General features: G+C 57.6%; 1 protein-coding gene across 1 annotated transcript; it reads right to left on the bottom strand.

Moving 5' to 3' along the window:
- Positions 1-688: 688 nt before the first annotated feature.
- Positions 689-20,622, bottom strand: Micall2 (MICAL like 2). Its single transcript, XM_090324071.1, has 18 exons — positions 20,360-20,622; positions 13,652-13,700; positions 10,899-11,040; positions 10,063-10,250; positions 9,336-9,451; positions 8,188-8,885; positions 7,719-7,803; positions 6,499-6,770; positions 5,873-5,957; positions 5,093-5,262; positions 4,550-4,720; positions 4,178-4,242; positions 3,980-4,103; positions 3,646-3,736; positions 3,494-3,567; positions 2,468-2,582; positions 1,214-1,260; positions 689-908 (listed from the first exon to the last, which is right to left on the bottom strand). The coding sequence occupies exons 1-18, from the start codon at positions 20,500-20,502 to the stop codon at positions 832-834; spliced, it is 2,712 nt and encodes a 903-aa protein (XP_090180197.1). The 5' UTR covers positions 20,503-20,622; the 3' UTR covers positions 689-831.
- Between the last annotated feature and the right edge of the window lie 163 nt (positions 20,623-20,785).

The raw sequence follows: 20,785 nt of genomic DNA on the forward strand, positions 1-20,785 counted from the left end.
GGCTTAAATCCAAGGTGACAGCACAAGCACAGAGTCTGGGAGGCACCACAGCTCAGCCGCAGGATGAGGAAGGTCTGCTTAGCCCTTCCTGGCTTTAGAGTATTGGATGTGCCACTACCAGGGTGTGAACTCAGGGCCTGGTACTTGCTCAGTGGGTGCTCTACCGTTTGAGTCATGCCTCCAGTCCAGCTTTTAGCTGGCAAATGGGAGGTAAGAGTCTGTCAGAACCCCTGAGACCCAGTTTTGTATTCTTAACACACAGCGGCCCCAGGACTCTGCCCCGAGCTGCCCACGTGCCCAGTGCCTAAGGAACAAGGCCATTCTACTGCCCAGTTGAGGCCTGCGGACCTCATGTGACAGCCACACCCTCCCCTGATCACTGGTACCCAAGGCACCAAGATCGGAATCTCCAGCCCCCCAGGACCTGTGGGGCCCACACAACGCCCACCCCAGGCCTCTCGTGACACACACACACACACACACACACACACACACACACACACACACACGGCCCATCCCTGTAGCCAGGAAACAACTAAGACACTCACCTCGTCAGGCCAGGCCCAGGGAGAGCCAGTACCCATCCAAGGCCCCTGAACAGACAGAACTCAGGCAGGGACTCCAGCCAGGTGCTGGCCAGCCAACACATACATGCAAACACGGGTGCAAGCCGGAGGCCTGCAGGAGGTGACGGTCAGTGTCTTTATTAAGGCCACAAGGACCCTGGAGAAGGAGGCAAGGCGGCTCCAGGTCCACATACCAGCTCCATCATGAGCCCTGGGGCAACTCCAGGCAGGGGCAGCAAGGGGCCTGCCACCCTGGCCGGGCAGCTCACTGAGCACACGTGCCTTTGTTCTTGGAAGACCAGATTTTGGACAAGCGGAACTTGGGTTTCTTCCGCTGGAGGTCTGAGGGGGAGGAAAAGAAAATGAGGCTTCACTAGACCACCCAGGTCTCCAGCAGGCGCACCCCACCACCCCCTCAGGAGCCTCCAGGACCCTCAAGAAGCCAGGAATGCAGAGAAGCACCGACTGCATGCACCCCACCAGCAGAGTGGCCCCTCCCAACCCAGCCGAGCACCCAGGAAACAAGCCCAGCCCCTGTGCCCCACTGCACAGCACCCAGCAACTGCTTCCACGTTCCCCCCAAGAGAAGGCCTGTCCTAGGTCCTAACCTCCCACGGGCCCCCCAAGCCCAGCAATCCCAGAACTACCTAGGTCCTTAATCATGTTCTGTAGCACCTGGTCCTCCTCTTGCTCCCTGCAATGGAGACGGGAGCCATGAGATTCGTGTCCAGACCAGAGACCCTGGCACTCTGAACCCCAGACTGGTCAGGGCCAAGGTAGCAGGGGGCATCCAGAGGATCACCCTCGGCTGCCAGCCTCAAGTAGCCCAGACATGGCCAACAGCCAGAGGCCAGGGATCCTCGGGACGGAGCCCCAGTGTTGCCACACACATTCATGATAAAAATGCAACAGGCCAGCCGGGCTTCCGTGGCTCACGCCTGTCCCGGCTGCTCAGGAGATGTGAGGACGATGGTTCACAGCCAGTCTGGGCAGGAAAGGCTGGGAGACACTAAACCAGAATTGGCACTGTAGCAGAGCAGCTCAGAGATAGCACTTACACTGTCACAAAATAAATACACGCATCTACTTCATACATTTTTATTTAACTTATTTATTTTACCAGTCCTGGCGCTTGAAATTAGAGACCGGGTGCTATTCCTAAACTTCATTTACTCAAAGCTAGTGCTCTACTCCTTGAGCCACAGCCGTACTCCAGCTTTTTCTAAGTAGTTTACTGGCAATACAAGTCTCACAGACAGGACCGAGTGCTTGCCTAGCATGCATGAAGACCTGGGTTCGATTCCTCGGTACCACATACATAGAAAAAAGCCGGAAGTGGTGCTGAGGCTCAAGTGGTAGAGCTCTAGCTTTGAGAAAATCCAAGGACAGTGCTCAGGCCCTGAGCTCAAGCCCAGGACTGGGGCCAGGAACACGGCCTATTGGTTGAGTGCTTGCCTAGCACATACACAGAGAAAGCCAGAAATGGTGCTGTGGCTCCTGTGGTAGAGTGCGCTAACCTTGAGAAAGCTCAAGGACAGTGTCCAGGCCCTCAGTTCAATCCCCAGGACTGGCAAAAAAAAAAAAAAAAAAAAAAAGGCTCATGGACTTTTCTGCCTGGGCTGGCTTCAAACTGCAATCCTCAGATCTCAGCCTCCTGAGTAGCTAAGATTACAGGCATGCGTGAGTCACTGGTGCCTGGCTAATTTTTTTTTTTTTAATTTTTATTATCTATCATCAGCTTTGGAGAACCTGCCAAAGCACGTCTTCTATGGTGGGTGAGGCAGGACAGGTGCTGAGGGACAGGTGGCCGAGCCCCTGCCCAGGACACGGTCACCTTGGGCCCAGCCTGGCCCCTGGCCAGCACTGGCCCACGTGGTCCTGGCCCCTGGCCCTGCCCTCACCTGAGTCTGTCCTCATCCAGGAAGTCAACAATGTCGCTGCGGTCATTCACAGTGCTCACATACTGTCTCAGCAGCTCCTGCTCCCGATGCCGGTCCTGGGGTGACTTGAGACTCTCTGTGGGGACAGCCGGCTGTCAGCAGGAGCCATGTCGTCAGAAGCACTGTGTCCCCACTGCCCAGTGCCAGCTCCTCCACTTCTAGGGAGGGTGAGGGGCTGGACACCTGGGTGGCAGTGCTAGGCAGGGTGGCCTGGGCGAGGGGAGGAACCCGCCCCCCTCAGTATGATAACGGAGCTCTCCTGTTCTCATGGGATGGAGCCCAAGCCTCTTCTTCTTGTAGGTCATGGGGCTTGAATTCAGGGCCTGGGTGCTGTCCCTGACCTCTTCAGCTCAACCCCACTTCCAGTTTTCTTTCTTTTTTTTTTTTTTTTGCCAGTCTTGGGCTGAAGCTCAGGGCCTGAGCACTGTCCTTGGAGTTTTCTCAAGGCTAGAGCTCTACCACTGGAGCCTCAGCACTTCTGGCTTTCTCTAAGTATGTGGTACCAAGGAATCGAACCCAGGTCTTCGTGCATGCTAGGCAAGCACTTTAACCACTAGGCCAAACTCCCGGCCCCCACTTCCAGTTTTCTAATGATTCATTAGAGATAAGAGTTTCATAGCTTTGTAGTGCCCCAGCTGGCTTTGAACCGAGACCCTCAGATCTCAGCCTCCTGAGTAGCTAGGGTGACAGACATGAGCCATCGCAACAGCCCTGCCCACTCTGTCCAACCCCTCTCATGCACGATTTCCCTGACACAGCCATCTAGTTGACAGGACACAGAGAGGATGAGAGACCTGACTGCAGACATACAGCCAGACAATGGAAGAGCTAAATCTCAAAGCTGGGCCTCCTACAGTGACCAGGGCAGAGCCCGGAGAAGCTACACCACCTAGCCCCCTTCAGCTGAGCCCTCTACCCCATGCAGCCTGGCCTCCTGCCTGCTCAGGCCGAGCTACCTGTTCCTGATAAGCAGGTACCGGGACATACCAGGCTTGGCCATCAGCTGGCGCAGCTCGCCCTCGAGGTCCAGCTGCCGCTCCTCCAGGCGCTGGTCCTTGGACCTGTGGGACACTCAGGTGTGAGACTGGCACCCAGGAACTAAGGCCTCCTCACACCCCGGCCTTCCAGCAGGGCCTTACTTATACATCAGCTCAGACTCCAGCCTCAGAAGCAGCTGCTTCTCATGGATGAGCCGGAACCAGTCCACCATGAGACTGTCTTCCGATGCATCTGTGGAGATAAGGAGAGGCTGGAGTCCATCTGCTCCCATGCCCAGCTCGAGGACAGGGGCACAGGCCTAGGCCATGGTTCAAGCTTGCAGCGGGATGACATGGCCAGCAGAGCAGTGGAGGGCATGGCCATCCCGTTGTGGGCATGGTCAGACCACAGTAGGGGTGGGATCAGACTGGTGGGCGTGGCCAGTCTGTGGATACGGTCAGCCTGAAGTAGGGGGACGGTGAGCCTGTCACTCACCCCCTTCTGCAGCCCGAAGACGCTTCTCCAGCTCCACGCCCCTGAGCTCCAGGGCATCCAGCTGTCTCTCAATGTCCTGCACCTGCCTCTGGATCTCCTCCTGGGGGATGTGGTTGGGGTGCAGCTGGGGGGAGGCAAAGGCAGTGAGGACCAGGACACGGGCAGAGGTCCAGCCACCCCCACTGCCCACCCACTTACCTTCGTGGGGGAGGTCACTGTCTCACCAGGCGGAGCAGGGGCACTAGCCGGGCCCGCAAGTCTCCCTAGAGGAGGAGAAGGGGGAATTGCTGGGCTCAGGAGGACTGGGGGGGCCAGACCTGCGAGTACCCTAGACGGGGCTGGCTCTGGGACTGCTAGGTTTACTCAGACCTACCACTCAGGTTGAAGTGGACAGATCCTAGCCTGCCCTGGCCCTGCTGGCCCCTTGGTCAGCAGGCACAAATATCTCTGGCTGCCACAGTCCCTCAGGCCACCACTGTCACTGGGCCTCTTTGACAAGGATGCTTCGGAGATCCCACTTCCCATGAGAAATGCTCGAGTCCTGTCCCTAAGACATCTCCTCATCCTCACCCCAGGCAGAAGCGCCTCTCTGGGGCTGAGAATGCCATTCCTCCTCCTTTGAGCTCCGGGCTCCCACTTCTTGCTTCGAAGGCTCTGGTTGAAGCCAATCGGCAGAAACATCCAGGCTGGCAGGGACGGCCAGCTTCCTGCGGCGGGCTGGGGAAGGGGCCGGGGAGGTGGCTGCGGGCAAGCAGGTGGGAGACAGAGCCAGGAGTCAGACCAGAGCCCATCCCTGAGCATCAGGGCCCCCAGGGACCCGGGCTCTGTCCCAAGATGGCTGACAGTGGACCAGGACGGGACTGTATCCATACTGGCCACTCCACCCGGGGCCAGGCTGTGAACTCACAGACAGGATGTCCACGATGGCTGGGACCCAGCCACTCAGAGTGGCATGAGCCACTCAGAGCCCGGGGCATGTACTATGACTGACCATTCCCATGCACATGGCAGAACCTGTGTATGTGTGTGTGTGTGGGGGAGTGTCTCTGCCCTTTCCCTCCCCCAGGAGCACATGGCCCCCACACTGCCTGCTCCCCCTCTGTGACATATTACCTGCAATGCTGGGTCCGGGGCCAGCTGGACCCAAGGTCCTGGCAGGCCGCACAGGGGTCAGTATGATTTGGATTCCCCGCTCAGAGCTGCCTGATGCTTTCCTGGGGGTGTCCCCTGCCCGTGGTGTGGCCAAGGCCTGTGGTTCACTCGGCTCCTGCAGCTCCAGAGTCCTGGTCAGAAGGCATTAGGTCAGCCCTGGTCCCGGGAAGGGGCCACTGAAGCATGGCAAAAGGCTGCAGCCAGGAGCCAAAGGAAGCCTGTGGCTACAGGAAAGGCAGGTGGTGCCTGTGTCCTAGTGCAAGGGCGCGCAGGCATGCTGACCTCGGCCTGCTCACCTGGGAAGTCAGGTGCCTACAGCACCTTGGCGCATGCGCAGGGCCCAGTCCAGCCCTCCGGCTGTTCAGATGTAGGCAGGCACGGTGCATGGTGAAGCCCATTGCCTGATGGCCCAGTGTTGGCCTATGACCCTCAGCTGCCGGGCATCGCTGTCCCTCCCCCAACACACATACACACACACACACACACATGCACGCACGCACACACGCACACTGGTCTCAGCTGAAAAAGTTCAGGGATGGTGCCCAGGATCTAAATTCAAACCCCAAGACTGGCATGGGGTGGGGGGGGAAGCAAGAATGAGCCTCCTGGCTCCCCGTGCACAGGCATTTACTAAGCGCCTACTGTCTGCCAGGTCTCAGGCTGGCTCCACTCACAGCAAAGACCCTCAGACCCAGGTAAGAGTCAGCAAGGGGAGCCAAACAGAACTTCATCTTATCTCACCTCCCGGAAGGGTTCTTTCGGTCCACGGGCTTCAGGAGAGCTCTCCAGCCTTGGGGCCCCTCCTTGCTTTCCTGGGGAGCAGGGTCTGGGTGGGGAGAGGGGGTGTGGAGGTATCCTAGTTAGTCTCCCAACCTCAGCTGCCCATGGAGTGGCCCCAGCACAATGAGAGGGCCAGGGTAGGGCCTGCCTCTGAGCTGTGTGTCCCAGGGGTGATGGCTCCCCATCACTGGGCCGCATCCCTGCCTCTGCTAAATGGCAGACATGTGGCAGATGCCCTGGGGACTGACCCTCGGTCCCACAGGATAACTGTGCAGTCTGTCCTGAGCTCAGCCTGACGGTGCCATCTGCCCAGATGAGAGTCACCACAGACACTGAGACCTCATCCCTAGGCATCTCAGGCCCTAAGATAAGAATGCAGGGCCCAGGGGTCCCCCAGGAAGAGCTAGCCCAGAAAACCCAGCTGCAGACAGAAGCTTCTAGGGCACCATGCCACAGAAACCCACCAGCACCAGAATGGAACTCAGGGGACACAGTCCCAGTGGGAGGCTTGGTCCAGGAACCTCCAGTGACAGATCCTGGCAAACCCTGTGCTCCAGCCCCCTTACCACCCTGTCAGCGGCTCTTACCCTTTAGCGTGGGGGCCGCTGGCTTCAGCTTTGAACTGGCACTCACCCCACCAGCCCCTAAAGACACAGCCGGCCTCCTCCCCGTGGCCTGGAGTGGTGTGGGTTCCTGGGCAGGGCTGCCTGCACTCTGGGGAGGCCTGAGTGGCTCTGTCCTGGTAGAGGGGCTGGGGGCTTTGGGGGGGCCCGAATGTGCCAGCTTGGCCAAAGAAACTGCTTGAGATCCTTCCGTTTTGAGACAGGAATGTGAGGTAGAAGAGCTGGCTGAGCTGGGCCTGTGGGCAAGAGATCAGGCATCAGGCACTGGTGGATCCAAGAGCTCCCTCTCAGCAGTGTCCCCCAGGCAGAAGCCCCAGGGCCATTGCATGAAGCCAGCTGCATGAAAAAGCTGGGGAAGTCTCTGAGGTCAGGCCTCAGTACCAGCACAAAAAAAATAAAAATAAAAATAAGGACTGCTGGGGGGGAAGGGTAATGGGACCAAGACATGTGGAAGGGTATCAATGTATGTGAATTAATACACCTTCTATCTGGCAAATATCATGTTACCCTTTTATTAAATACAATAAAAAAAAAGAACAAGGAAAAAAAAATAAGAAATGCCCAGATGTGCCAGGCACAGTGGCTCACACCTGTAATCCTAGCTACTCAGAAGGCTGAGATCTGAGGATCAAGGTTCAAAGCCAGCCCAGGGCACTAAAGAACATGAGACTCTTATCTCCAATTAATCACTAGAAAATGAGAAGTGGTGCTGTGTCTCAAGGGGTAGGGTGGTAGCCTTGAGCTGAGATCTGAGGATCGAGGTTTGAAGCCAACTCAGATAGGAAAGCTTGTAGGATTCTTATCTCCAACTAACTACCCCAAATCCAGAAGTGGAATTCAGGTAGGTCAAATGGTATAGAACCAGCCTTGAGTGGAAAAACTAAGGGACAGTGTCCAGGCCCTTAGTTCAGGCCCCCAGACTGACACAAAATATTATGATCATCATCGCAGACAGACAGGAGAGGAGGCAGACTCCTGACGGAGGTCACATGACCTTGGAGAGCCTGGAGCCCCAGCAGCGGGGAGAAGCAGGAGGGGCCCTGGGAGGCACCCGGGGCCTGCCACAACAGTGTCCTCCCTCAACAGTGCTCTGACAGCGGCTGCCTATCCTCCCTGACCATCCACAGTGGTCCCACCCAGTGATGTGGTGCATTTGACTGCACCCCAGCCCCCTTTCCACCTACCTGCTGGACACCTGGGTGCCAGCGTCCCCAGGCCCAGGCAGCACCTTGCGGAGAACACTCAGCGCGTGTGCCCTGTTGCTGTCCACTGTTGACGCAGGGCCCCTGCTGCTGTCCCCGGCAAGCACAAGGCCCCTGCTGCTGTCCTTGGCTGGCGTGGGGCCCCTGTTACTGTCCGTGGTTGGCGTGGGGCCCCTGTTGCTGTCCCTGGTTGGCGTGGGGCCCCTGTTGCTGTCCCTGGTTGGCGTGGGGCCCTTGCTGCTGTCCCTGGTTGGCGTGGGGCCCCTGTTACTGTCTGTGGTTGGCGTGGGGCCCCTGCTGCTGTCTCTGGCTGGCGTGGGGCCCCTGTTGCTGTCCCTGGTTGGCGTGAGACCCCTGCTGCTGTCCCTGGTAGGCGTGAGACCCCTGCTGCTGTCCCTGGCTGGCATGGGGCCCCTGCTGCTGTCCTTGGTTGGCGTGGGGCCCCTGTTACTGTCCCTGGCTGGTGCAGGGTCCCTGCTGGCTGGACCACTGCTGGGCAGGGCTGGCGTCTGGAGAAACTTCTCTCGGGCCTGCTGAGTCCTGGAGGCCGAGGGTGTCCACACGGCTGTACCTGGAGATAGCCCACTCCAATTGGGCTTGGTGTAAGTGGCCACGCCTTGGGGGGCTGTCCGGCTTTGGGGTGTGGCTGGCTGAGTGTCCAGGGCACTTGGGGACACAGCAGGATGGGAGGTGACAGCTGCTGTGCCCTGAGCGGGAGAGGACCACCCCATCGGGGAGCTATTGCTTACACGTGGGCTGCCTGTGGCACCTGAAGAGGGGGTCACCCGGCTTGGGGACAGCCTAGATCCAGTGGGGCCCCCACTGTTGGCAGGGGAAGAGAGGGCAGCTGGAGAGTTGTACGTGGCCCGGGTGAAGCTTTTAGCCTCTGCATTGTTGGTTTCGGGCTTGTGAGTGGCTAGCTCGGTGCTGGGTGCCGGGTCCCTCAGTCCATTCACATCCTGGGCCTTCTGCGGGGTGCTGGGGGAGCGGGGCACGGGAGGGCGGGCCCCTGGTGCTCTGGAAGTCAGTGCTGGCCATTTCGGGCTGGAAGATGTGGCCCCTGGGTGGTGGCTGGTGCAGACGAAGACCCCAGGCTCCGCTGTGGCCCGGTAGGCTCCTGAGTGCAACGTATTGGAGCACTGCTTACACCTGGGGAGGGTGTCCCGAGACCTCAGCGCCTGTCCCGGTGTTGCAACTCCACCACCCGCTTGCTCATTCACTCCCGCTCATTCATTCATTCATCCACCTGCATCCCTCATGGAATCGATGATTCATCCAACAAACCTCCACCCAGGACTAGAATCCCCAACCCCACTGAGAAGTTTATTAGGGGTACGGATACCCCAGAGCCCCAATGAGGGCACAAATCCATCCTCAAGCATTGTGGGCTTTCCTTTCAGAAGGAAAGCTTTCCGCAGCTGGGGAGCTTGGTGATGCACCATGCAGAGGCAGAATAAGGATAGGGTCCCCGAGGGCCTGGGAGGAAGACAGCAGGACACAGAGGGTCCAGAGGAAGGCCCAGAGCCAGGCCAGGGTCACGGGAGGTGGAGGAGGGCTGTGGAGGGGCGTGCAGGCCCTGTGTGAGCGGGGGGGACCTACCTGAAGCAGCCCCGGTGGTACAGCCTCCCGTCAGCGAGGTGTCTCTGGACCAGGTGGACATGTTTGCCACAGACGCCACAGGAGCTGCTGATGGAGCTGCCTGGCCCCGCCAGGCTCTGTGGGGGGAAACAGAGGCTGCTGAAGGCACCTGGCCACCAGGGCCCCACCCCTGCCAGGCCCACCTGCCCCAAGGAGGCCCCAGCAGGTGGGCAAGGTTCCAAGCTCAGGGCCTCCAGCCTGAATGGGGCCCCAGGATGGGAGGCAAGAGACAGATTCAGGGTGCAGCCCCCCATTTCCGGCCCCCCCCCCAGCCCCACAGTGGCTCCCAGGAGCCTGGAATAACCATCCGTGGCCAGCAGGGGGCACCCCAGCACATGCCACTGCCTGTCCAGGCCCCGCCTCCTCCCCCTCCCCCAAAGCAAGGGAGGCCTGGAGACAAAGCCCAGGACCCATTCCTATTACACAGAAGGAGTCAAGCCCAACTGCGAACCCCAAAAAGTCTGGCTTTATTCTACCCACATGACCACCCCATACCTCAGTTTACCCATCTGGGTAATGGGAGCCACAGCATCTGCCTTGCAGAGGAGTCCCAGAGAGTGTTCAATGAACAATCCCAGGGCTACAGCCCCACAGTGTAGTTTAAGAGGTGCATACTCCTGACACCCCCATTCAGAAAAGTCTCCTGAGGAACCCAAGAAATCACACAGGAAGTGGGCTGGGTGCTTACAGCCTTCGGGGCTAGGTCATCAGAGCCTCTGTCTTTCCTCTGGACCACGGGGTTTGTCCTGGCTGGAGACAGCGGTGACCCCCGAGCCGGGGCGGGCGAGGGCAGTGTAGGGGGCTGAGATGGGGCCTTCTTGTAGGGTTCCTCGGTGGAGTCGGGTGGAGGCCTCTTCACACCAGCCATGCCCCCAACTAAGTCACACAGGGCATCCAGGGATCAAAAGGGCTCTGTGTGGCCCATATCCACTCTCAAAGGGCTTGGGGTCCCCTCCCCAAGGGTCCTGGTGCCTGGGGCGGGGGTGCAGAGCCAGGAGGGACCAAAGGGCACATTTTTCCCAGCACCATCCCTCATTTTTCCTGGCTCCGTCCTCACTGAGACCCCTCTATCCTGGGTTAGGGAAAAGGGATTTGTCTGTTCCAGGCAAGGCTGGCCCTGTGCCCGGGTGATTCCAGAGATTTTTAAGGCCCAGAGAGGAATGTGGGACTGGAGGCAAGCAGCCACATCACACCCAGGGTTTGGAAAGGCCTGGGCCTGCCTACTCCTGCCGGTCCCTGCCCGCCCCTGCTGGCCCAGGCTCAGGGGTGCAGAGGCACGAGTCACACAAGGGCATGGGCATGAGCCTATGGTCCTCAGAAGGGGCAGGCTGGGGGCAGAAGTGCTCAGGGGCCTTGCTGGGAATCTGCACCCCACCCAGAAAGGGCTCACTTGGCCAAGTGCTAAAAGCAGTGCTGGGCGTCAGGGCACAGAGGCTGGTCATGCATCCTGAGGGCCACCAAGCTAGAGCACAGGGAGACCCAGCGGCCCCACCATGGCACAGACCCTCACAGCGCGGGACTCACTGGGGGAGCGGCCATGGAAATAGTTGTAGTACTGAGACACATAAGTGAGGATACTCAGTCGGTCGGGCACCTTCAAGGCCACCATGTCCTCTGCGTCCAGCAAGGCCGGGATGCCCAGCTGCTCCTCCGCCACGCTGAAGGCCTGGAAGGCAGGAGAGGTGAGGTTGGCAGGCAGGATGGAGCTTTCCTCCACTTCCCCCTTTTACCTAACTGTACTGGGATGGCAAGATGGTCTTGTGTTACTGTGAGCATTATGCGCCAATCCACACCCCTACGGACACCAAACTGCCCCGTGGCAGCTGCCCACACACCAGAGGTTCATTTGGCATCCTCTGCCCAGAGAAGGAACACGCATGGCTTCCGTGTCCTGAGAGCCCACGCCATGGCAGACAGGGACCCGATGCCCTGGGCTGCAGACAGCCAGAAAGCTGCACTTACACTGCACCAACTGCATACCCACAGAGAACCCACTGCATCACTGCACCCCCATACAGCAGCGGCAGAGCCTAGAGTCCCCTCTCCCTCCCACTCCCCAGCCACTCACACGGCCCCTCCCTCCCACAAAGGACTCCAGCTGTGCTAACAGAAATCTCATCTGTGAGGGATGAGTGCCAAACCACCAAATATGGCCACAGAAAACCTCTGGAGCCTCCCCCGCCCAGGCCTCACTGCCCCCTCCCTCAGTGGCTATCCCAGGCCGGGAGACTCCAAACCTCTGTCCCCAGCCCCCCTACACTGCAGCCTATGCAGCCCCCACGTGCTTGCAAGCTGGGATTCCCCTAGGCCTGCAACCTCAATGGCACACCAAGCCATAGCTCTGAGCCCCTCAGGCACCCAGAAGCTGTCCCGCCTGTGGCCAGCATGGTAGCTGGATGTCTCCTTGGCCTCCATACCCCTCACCCCTCCCTCCCTCCCTTTCTCCCTGGGGCCCTGAAGCTCCCAGGCCATGGGGTCCTGTCTAGCCTCCCAGAGTCCTGTCCTCTCCTACCCACTGTGGCCTCCTTCTGACCCCAGGGCCTTTGCTGGTCCCTGTGTGAGGTTGTTCAAGAGCCCTGGGAAAGCTTTCCATGAGACTTGGCCGGCCTCGCTCCCCTCCACCCTGCCCTACTGCTTCAGACATGACTGGAATTGACAGCCACTGGCTACACATAGCTATAAGCCTTTGAAATGTGGCCAGGACACCTACCCAAGGATTGAGGATATGTGTGTGTAATTTGACCTGAACTCAGGGCCTGAACACTGTCCCTGAGCTCTTCAGCTCAAGGCTACTGCCCTACCCCTTGAGCCACAGTGCCACTTTCAGTTTTCTAGAGGTTAACTGGAGATAAGAGTCTCAGGTCCTTTTGTGCCCCAGCTGGGTTTGAACCTCCATCCTCAGATCTCAGTTTTCTGAGTAGCAAGGATTACAGGCGTGAACCACTACACCCAGCTTGGAACTCAATTTTTTTTTTTGCCAGTCCTGGGGCTTGAACTCAGGGCCTGAGCACTGTCCTTGGGCTTTCCTCAAGGCTAGAGCTCTACCACTTGAGCCACAGCACCACTTCTGGCTTTTTCTATGTATGTGGTACCAAGGAATGGAACCCGGGTCTTCGTGCATGCTAGGCAAGCACTTTAACCACTAGGCCAAACTCCCGGCACCTGGGAACTTAATTTTTAAAAGCAGTTTGCTGTCATTAAGTTGTGGGGTAAGCGCTGGTTGAGCAGGCTAGAGAGACACCCACTATCCCAGCAGGCCATGCACGGTCTGTGTGGGCCCCCACTCCATCAGAATGATCACACAGGCTTTGCCTCCTGTGTAAGAACCATGAGGGAAGGCAGAAGCTCCAGGGAAACTGAGGCTGGCGTGGAAGAGGTTTCCACGGCTGGGCACAAAGAATGAAGTTGGAATCTCTGAGGTCACAGATACCAGTCCTCACGGTGCAGGGCAGCAGTTCTGCAGAGCCAGCTACTCGCAGGGCAGGAGGTGCCCTGGCCCAACCCTCACCACCCCACAGACAGAGGGGACCTGGGGCTCCAAGCAGGCCAAGTGTGGCAGCTCAGGCCTATCGTACCAGCTACTCCGCGAGGCCCCATTTCCAAAAACAGACATGGTGGTTAACAGCTGTAATTCCAGCGACGAGGGAGATGGAGGCAGAAGGACCAGAGACCCAGGCGGACCAGGGCGAAAGCACAAGATCCTATATGAAAAACAATCACTAGGGAGAGCGTGGCTGGCATTCATGAAGCCCTGGGCTGTCCTCTAGGTACCACATAAACAGAAAAGTGGTGCTGTGACTCAAGTGGCAGAGCACTAGCCTTGAGTGAAAAAGCCCAGGGGCAGAGCCAAGGCTAAGTTCAAGCCCCATGACCAACCCCCCCCCCAAAAAAAAAGTGGGGAGGGAGGAGGAAGAAAGCAAAAAAGGAAGGGAAGGAGGGAAAATCAAAGCAGAAAGGACTGGGATGTGGTTCAAGCCTATCAAACACAAGACTCTGAAGACTCTGGGTTCAAATTCTAGTGCAGAAGATGAAAGAAGGAAGAAGAAAGGGAAGGTGGAGAAGGAGGAGGGGGAGGAGGGGGAGGAGGAAGAATAAGAGCATAATTCTAGAGTTAGCCATCTGAGGCCTAGCCATAGAGCTGGAGGTTAGACCGGGTTCCAGGGTGGGATGCAGGCAGCACAGGCAGGACTTCGTGGCCCTTGGATGTGGCTGCGTGCCAACTTTGATGCCAGAGCCAGGAGGGCAGGACATGGCCGGTGTTAGAAGGGGTGACTCACCAACTTGTTGTTGTCATAAATGTTTTCCTTCTGGAGGGCACTGAAGTTTCTGGAAGATAAAAACACTAGTGTCAGCAGATGTTGGTGGCTCATACCTGGCATCTTAGCTACTAAGGAGGTTGAGATCTGAGGATCCCCAGTTCAAAGCCAACCTGGTTTTGATTCCTCAGTACCTCCCCCCCCCACACACACACAATCTGGAAGTGGTGCTGTGACTCAAGTCATAGAGTGCTCGACTTGAGTAAAAGAAACTCAGGGGCCATGCAGGTGGTATTACAATACCAGACTTCAAACTCTACTGTAGAGCCATAATAACAAAAACAGCATGGCACTAGCACAAAAATAGACCAGGAGATCAATGGAACAGAATAGAAGATCCAGAAGTAGAACCATATACCTATAGTCAACTTATATTTAACAAAGGAGCCAGAGATATACAGTGGAATAAACACTGCCTCTGCAATTATTGGTGTCGGGAAAAGAAGGCAGCCACAAGCAGAAAACTAAAAATTGACCCCAGCCTGTTGCCATGCACAAGCATTAACTCAAAATGGATCAAAGACCTCAATATCAGACCTGAAACTGAAACTGCTACACGATAGAGTAGGAGAGACACTGGAACTCACAGGCACAGGCAAAAAGTTCTTGAGCAGAGTCCCAGGGTCATAACAGATTTGGAGAGAGACTCCACAAATAGGACTACCTAAGAATAAAGAAATATCTACACAAAGACATAGCTACTAAAGAAGACAGCCAACCAATTGGGAAAAAATATTTACCAATAATACATCAGACAAATACTTAATATCCAATATCTACAGGGAACTCAAGAAACGAATCCGCCTCAAACCCAACAAGAGAACTAAAGAGAGACTTATCAAAAGAAGAGGTTAAAATGGCAGAAAAGCATATGAGAAAATGCTCATCATCCATGGTCATAAAGGAAATGCAAATAAAAACAACCCTAAGATGCCACCTTACCCCAACAAGAATGGTCAAGATTCTGAACTCAGACAATGACAAATGCTGGCAGCGTTGTGGAGAAAGAGAAAACCTACTGCACTGCTGGTGGGAATGTACACTAGTACAACTGCTGGAAAGCAGTGTGGAGGTTCCTCAAAAAACTGAAAATAGACTTTCTCTACGATCCCGCCGCCATACCACTTCTGGGCATCTACCCTGAACATCATAACCCAGGATATAAAGGACACCTGCTCAGCTATGTTGATCTCTGCACTATTCACAGTAGCCAGGCGATGGAAACAATCCAGATGCCCTACTGCAGATGAATGGGTACAAAAAATGTGAGACACACACACACACACACACACACACACACACACACACAAATGGAATTCTATAAAGCTACAGGACTGGCAAAAAAAAAAATCTATATGTCCAAAGCCACTCAGATCAGAGAAAGCAGGGGTTGGGGGTCTCCAAGATCACCCCACCCCCACACCAGCCCCAGGAGGGTACTTAGAATAAATGAGATCTCGAGACAGTTCCAAGCAGCAAGCTGGCACTAACCAGTGACACAACTTATCTCCCAGGCCCCATGCCACTCCATCAGGGCACCAACAGGCAGCTCAACCTTCACCTCCAGGCCCAGGGAAGGCTGAGCCGTTTCCCACCAGAAGTGGCAGTGGACAGGCCAGCCAGCACGTGGTTCCACAGTGACAAAGCCACCAGCAGCGCCCAGCTCACACAACCAGCGAGATCTTCCTTGTTAGTGAATTGTTATGGAAGTTTCCTGGCACAGAGGAAGGGTTGCAATCCATAACTGTGTCCTCCTCCCGCTTCTGGTGTGTGACACGGGCAGCGCCTCTTCTCTATAGCCTCAGTTTTCCTATCTATGAGCCTCCCTCTCTCTCCCTTCCTTCCTTCCTTCCTTCCTTCCTTCCTTCCTTCCTTCCTTCCTTCCTTCCTTCCTTCCATGTTGGTACTGGGACCTGAACGCAGGACCCCATGCTTTTGTTTAGCTTTCTTTTTCTGGGTGGTGCTCAACCATTTGAGCCATGCCTCCAGTTCTCCTTTCCCTTTCCTTCCTTCCTCTGCATTCCCCACAAACACACTCAGTGCTAAGGCTGAACCAACTCCCCCCCCACCTTGTGCTTTATTCTAGAACCAGGCTAGAACTAGGCACATCTCAAATGAAGGGACAGGACTGACCTACCTACCTGCATCCCTCAAGCCTGAGTCCAAACAACCAGTAGAGGCCGGCTTCACCAAGCTGTGAGCCCCCCACCCCACCAAAAGAGAGACGAGAAACAAGCCCACTTTCTAGGCAAGCCAACTGAGGCCACAGCCAGCGGCATCTGTGGGGCAGGTCCCACCTCCCCCCTTAGGAATGTCCAGCCACCATCCCGCCTGGCCATCCATCAGCTCTGCAGAGGAGACCTGGTACTTCCGGCGACTGGGACCACCTCCCAGGTAACGAGTACCAGATGTGTGGACCACCCTGGAGACAGGCATTGCGCAGCCGCACACAGGAGAGCCAGGAGCATGGCTCGGAGGGCGCCCTCCAGCTCCAAGGCCTCTGTCCAGAAGCAGTGACCAGGCTGGGCTCAATGCCCCCCCCATTCCTTCAAGAATATCAGCTCTCCCCTCCCCACTGCCCGTTCACTGGCCTTGGTGACCAGCTGGGCAGGCAGGAAAACAAGCTCTGTTTTGTATCTAAACAAAGCAAAAAGGGGCCTGTGCCTCTTCCATTAGCCCCGAGACTCCCTGGAGGCCTGGCCAGCAGTTCCCTGACCCCAGAGGGGGCACCCAGAACCTTCTGGAGTCCCATCCCCCCATGGCAGCACACTGAGCTGGCGCTCAGGCTGAGGACACAAGTTCAAGGCCCACAACAGCCATCAGAAGAAGTCCATGCTGTTTCCCTGGTCTCTGAGCCTCACCTGGCCTACACCGGGGCCCCAAGCTGTCTGTTGTCCCCCCCTCCCCCTCCTTCCCGCCCCCCCCACATGAACCCCCTCTGCCCCTTGGCCTGACTCACCAGCCACATCCTGCCCTCAGGCCTGGACTCAAGATATCCTCTCAAGTTGAGCCTTTTGATTTGAATTTGAAGTATTAGGAAATCAAGTGTGTTGGCGGGTGCAGTGGCTCACGCCTGTAATCCTAGCTATTCAGAAGGCTGAGATCTGAGGATCACAGTTCAAAGCCAGCCTAAGCACGAAAGTCCGTGAGACTCTTACCTCCAACTAACCACCAGAACACTGGAAGTGGTGCTGTGGTTTAAGTGGCAGAACTGAAGAGTTCAGGGACAGTACCCAGGCCCAGAGCTCAAGCCCCACCACTGATACACATTAAAAAAAAAAGAAGAAAGAAAGAAAGAAAAAGAAAAAAAAAGGAGGTTGGAGTCACAGATTTTTCTGCCCTGGCCAGTCTTGAGCCTTGGTCCTCAGACCTCAACCTCTTAAGTAGCTGGAACTATAAGCATGAGCATCTCTCCCGCTTACTCTTTTAATAGTAGCCTAATAAATAAATTGGTGGTGTCTAGAGGTGAGTGGTGCACTGGCGAGCTGCCTGGTGATGCATGTCCAGCCCTGTCCAGCTCGAGGCCTGACCAGCCAGGCCTCCCACCCACTGTCCACAATGGAATGTGCACTTCAGCTGGGGAAGAGAGCCGGCCTCCTGCCCCAGCGCCCCTGGGGGTGCCCCTGGGCCCAGTCCAAACCCCCAGATGGCTGGCTTATTTCCTGGAATACAGAATAGGAGGGGGAAGGGGTGCTGGGCAGGGAAATCCCCAGTACATGGAGTGTGAACCCCACCAGGAAAAGCAGGCAGAGACAGCAAGACAAAATGGCACAGGGCTGAGGAGGGATGGGCAGGCAGGGGGGGGGCAGACCTGGCAGTGGACAGCAGAGGTCTGGGCAGCAGGCCCTCAGGCAGGGGAACAGAAGGCCTCTGTCCCCGGGGCCGCTTCCTGCTGACAGCCTGAGTGGGCCTTGCCCAGCCAGCCCACCCTTGGCTTAGCCCAGGAGAGGAGACAAGGCTGCTGCTTCTGGGGTGCCAGATGAGGGCTTCTCATGTGATGTCCCAACTTCCAACAGCCTGGGGAGACCCGATGTGCGTGCGTGTGTGTGTGTGTGTGTGTGTGTGTGTGTGTGTGATGGTGGGGGGACAGAACCTGGCAATCAAAGCCCTCCATCTCCACAGTCACCACTGCCTTCTGCAGCTTTAGTCCCAGCACAGACCTCCCAAGCTCAGAGAGACCACAGAGTACAAGGAATCCTATTAGCCTCCATGCAACCCTGACCCGGCCCCCACCCCCGCCTCCATCAGCAGAGAGGAAGGTGGGTGAGGCCCCCCCTGCCTACCAGCAGGAAGGGCTTCTGTGTCTGGAAGCCTGCTGGAGGCTCTGAGGGGAAGGGTCAGCCTCTGGGCAGGTCTGTGGGCGGGGCTGTGGGCTGTTTGTGTTGGGCGGGTCCCAACACACCTGGCAGCCAATGACCTCATCGCAGAAAGCACCCCTGGGGCAGTACCCTTGACCAGCAGGCAAACCCACAGCCGAGGGTGGGCAGGCCAGTGACCTCCAGGTGGATGTAGCTGGTAAGCTGGTCCTTGAACCCCAAATTGGAGATTCCCACAGACCTCCTCGGGGGAGTGGGCAGTGAGCTCAGCCACTGGGGAAAATCAGGAGTACAAACACAGATGAAGGCCAGCCCCACCTGGCTGGCTCCCAGCCCAGACCTGCTCCCTCACAGCTGCTCCCCTTTCAGGGCCAGAGGAAACACATTCAAAATGCAGCAGGAAAGTCTGAGGTCAGACCCAAGGAAGGACTTCCTGGTGGCAAAGAGGGGGATAGGAGACAGGAAGTCCACCTTCCTGTTGCTACCAAAGGGTCTTCACCGCGGGAAGGAGAGGGCAGGGGTGCTGGGGGCTGGCCAAGGTCTCACTTCAGACCCTCCATGGCCTGAATCCAAACCCCAGACAGAAGATCAAGGCTTCTAGGGAGAGCACCCTGCCAGCCCCGGTCACCACCAGAGCTCTGCACAGGGGGCAGTCCTCAGTCCATACCCTGGCACCTGTCATGACATGACCACATGGCAGGGTTTGGAGGGTTTGCACACAGGAACTTGTGTCCCCAGGGTCTTGGAGGCCACAAGTTCAAGGTGTTCAGAGCTGGGCTCTCTCAGGCACTCCCCAAAGTTCTTCCCGCCAGGCACACATGAACTACTGGCCTCTGCCTTCAACCAGCTGGGAGCAGATGGAAACCCTCCAGAGCCGGAAAGGCCCCAAATGTCCAGCCACATCCCTCCCAGCCTGGGGAGCTAGCAGACAGCGCCACCCTCTCGCATCCACTTGCAGACTTGTCACACGTGTCCCTTCTGGGCTGCCTGGCCCAGGCTACTGGCCAGCCTCCTTCTGAACTCCAGAACCCTGATGGAGCCTGGCCACTGGCCTCTTCATGTCAAGCCCCAATTCCTGTCACCATGTCCCTTGCCCAGCAACTATCAAAGATCAGCTTAGGCCAGGCACTGGTGGCTCTCTGTCATCCTAGTTCCTCAAGGAAGCTGAGGGCTGAGAACCGCGGTTCAAAGATAGCTGAGACTCTTAGTTCCAATCAAACAGCAAAAAGCTGGAAGTAAAGGTATGGCTCAAGTAGTAGAACACCAGCCTTGAGTAAACAAACTCAGGGACAGTGCCCAGACCTTGAGTTCAAGCCCACCACCAAAAGAACAACACAGGGGCAGGAGGGTGGCTTCAAGGTAGAATGCTCACCCTGGGTTCAATTCCCAGGGACCACAAACACAGAAAAATGCCGGAAGTGGTGCTGTGGCTCAAGTGGTAGAGTAAGTAGCCTTGAGAAAGCTCAAGGACAGTTGGCTAGACCCTGAGTTCAAACCCCAGCACTGAGGAAAAAAGAACATCAACAAAAAAGCCAAAGTGGCATGTGCCTGGGTGGGGGGCAGAGATCACTACCCAAGTGCCACCAGGAGGCTTGGGCAGCTTGAGAGGCGCGTTTCACAACTCCAGGGCAGGAACCCAGCCTCTTGCTCAAGACTCCAGCATGCCAGGCAGACCGGAGCTGAGTTGGAGGAAGAGCTGTGTCAGATCTGCCTGAATGTGGCACTGCCGTGTGAGGTCAACCCAGAGCCCTGGGCCTCTCAGGGGCCTGACTGAGCTGCCCCTAGCCTCGCCCAGCCTTGAGACCCAGCCCTGACCCACCCCAGCCACTTCTCAGAACCATGCTTTGCCCAGAGGCGCCTGGGCCACAGGTGGTTTTGTGAGGCTGAAACCCCTATCACACAGTGTTTGCTGAGTGAATAATTGTTGGAATAGTCAAGTCTGGGCCTGTCCCTTGCCTCCTTCCCAGGGAGGCTGGGCCAGCAGGACCTTGGATTAGGGGTTCAGGGATTCCTAATCTAATTGTCCGTCCTGGAAGTGTCTCCGGGCTGCGCTGTCAGAGGGGTCTGGAGAGGCTAAGGGGTCGGGGAGGGAGGCCACACCCACACTCGCAGCCTCCACCAGAGCCCCCCCCCCTCAATGCATTGCCCTGGGGAGCAACGCTCCCGGCCCACGCCACCGCCTGAGTCACCCCTGACTAAGCTGACCAGGGGCGGCCCAGATCCTGGCCCGGGGCCCAGCTGAACTTCGGGGTGCAGGCTGGGCCCTGCACGGCCGCGGGGTGGGGGCGTGTCCGCTCCGCTGGCCGGGCCTCGGTGTCCCGGTCCCCTCCCCGGGGACGGGCGCGGCACTCACATGAGATCGGGCCGGTGGCGGTGCAGGATGGCGCAGAAGGCCAGGCCGTCGCGGAACGACGTGGTCATGTTGGTGATGCTCACGTCCCGGTAGCCCTCGCATTGCTGCCGGCACCACTCCTGCAGGGCTTTGATGGCCGCCATGTGGGCGGCGGGACGCACGGCTGCTCCCGGACGCCCTCGACGCCGGATGAACACGGACGGACGCTAAGACCCCAGCGGGGACCCGCCGAGCGCGCGGCCCGGCGCCGGAGGACAATCGGCGGCGGCGGCTGCTGCAGCCGCGGGACCCAGAAGCCGCCCAGCGATCGCAGGCCCCGCCCACACGAAGCCCGCCCCCTCCCGGAGGCCACGCCCCGCGCCGCCAACGCTCGGCATAGGCTCCTGCCCAGTAGGCCCCGCCCCCGGGAGGCCCCGCCCCGTTCTC

This window comes from Megascapheus bottae, chromosome 34 (assembly GCF_031878675.1).
Source record: "Megascapheus bottae isolate mThoBot1 chromosome 34, mThoBot2.hap1, whole genome shotgun sequence".
In the NCBI taxonomy this organism is placed as follows: Eukaryota; Metazoa; Chordata; class Mammalia; order Rodentia; family Geomyidae; genus Megascapheus; species Megascapheus bottae.

Coding starts and splice junctions, on each gene's coding strand:
- Micall2 (XM_090324071.1), bottom strand. CDS start 20,502: ATGGCGGCCATCAAAGCCCTGCAGGAGTGGTGCCGGCAGCAATGCGAG. Junction 9,452..10,062: donor ATGACCTAGCCCCGAAGGCT/GTAAGCACCCAG, acceptor TTCCCCCCACAG/AGCCTGGCGGGGCCAGGCAG. Junction 1,261..2,467: donor CTGGATGAGGACAGACTCAG/GTGAGGGCAGGG, acceptor TCTCCATTGCAG/GGAGCAAGAGGAGGACCAGG.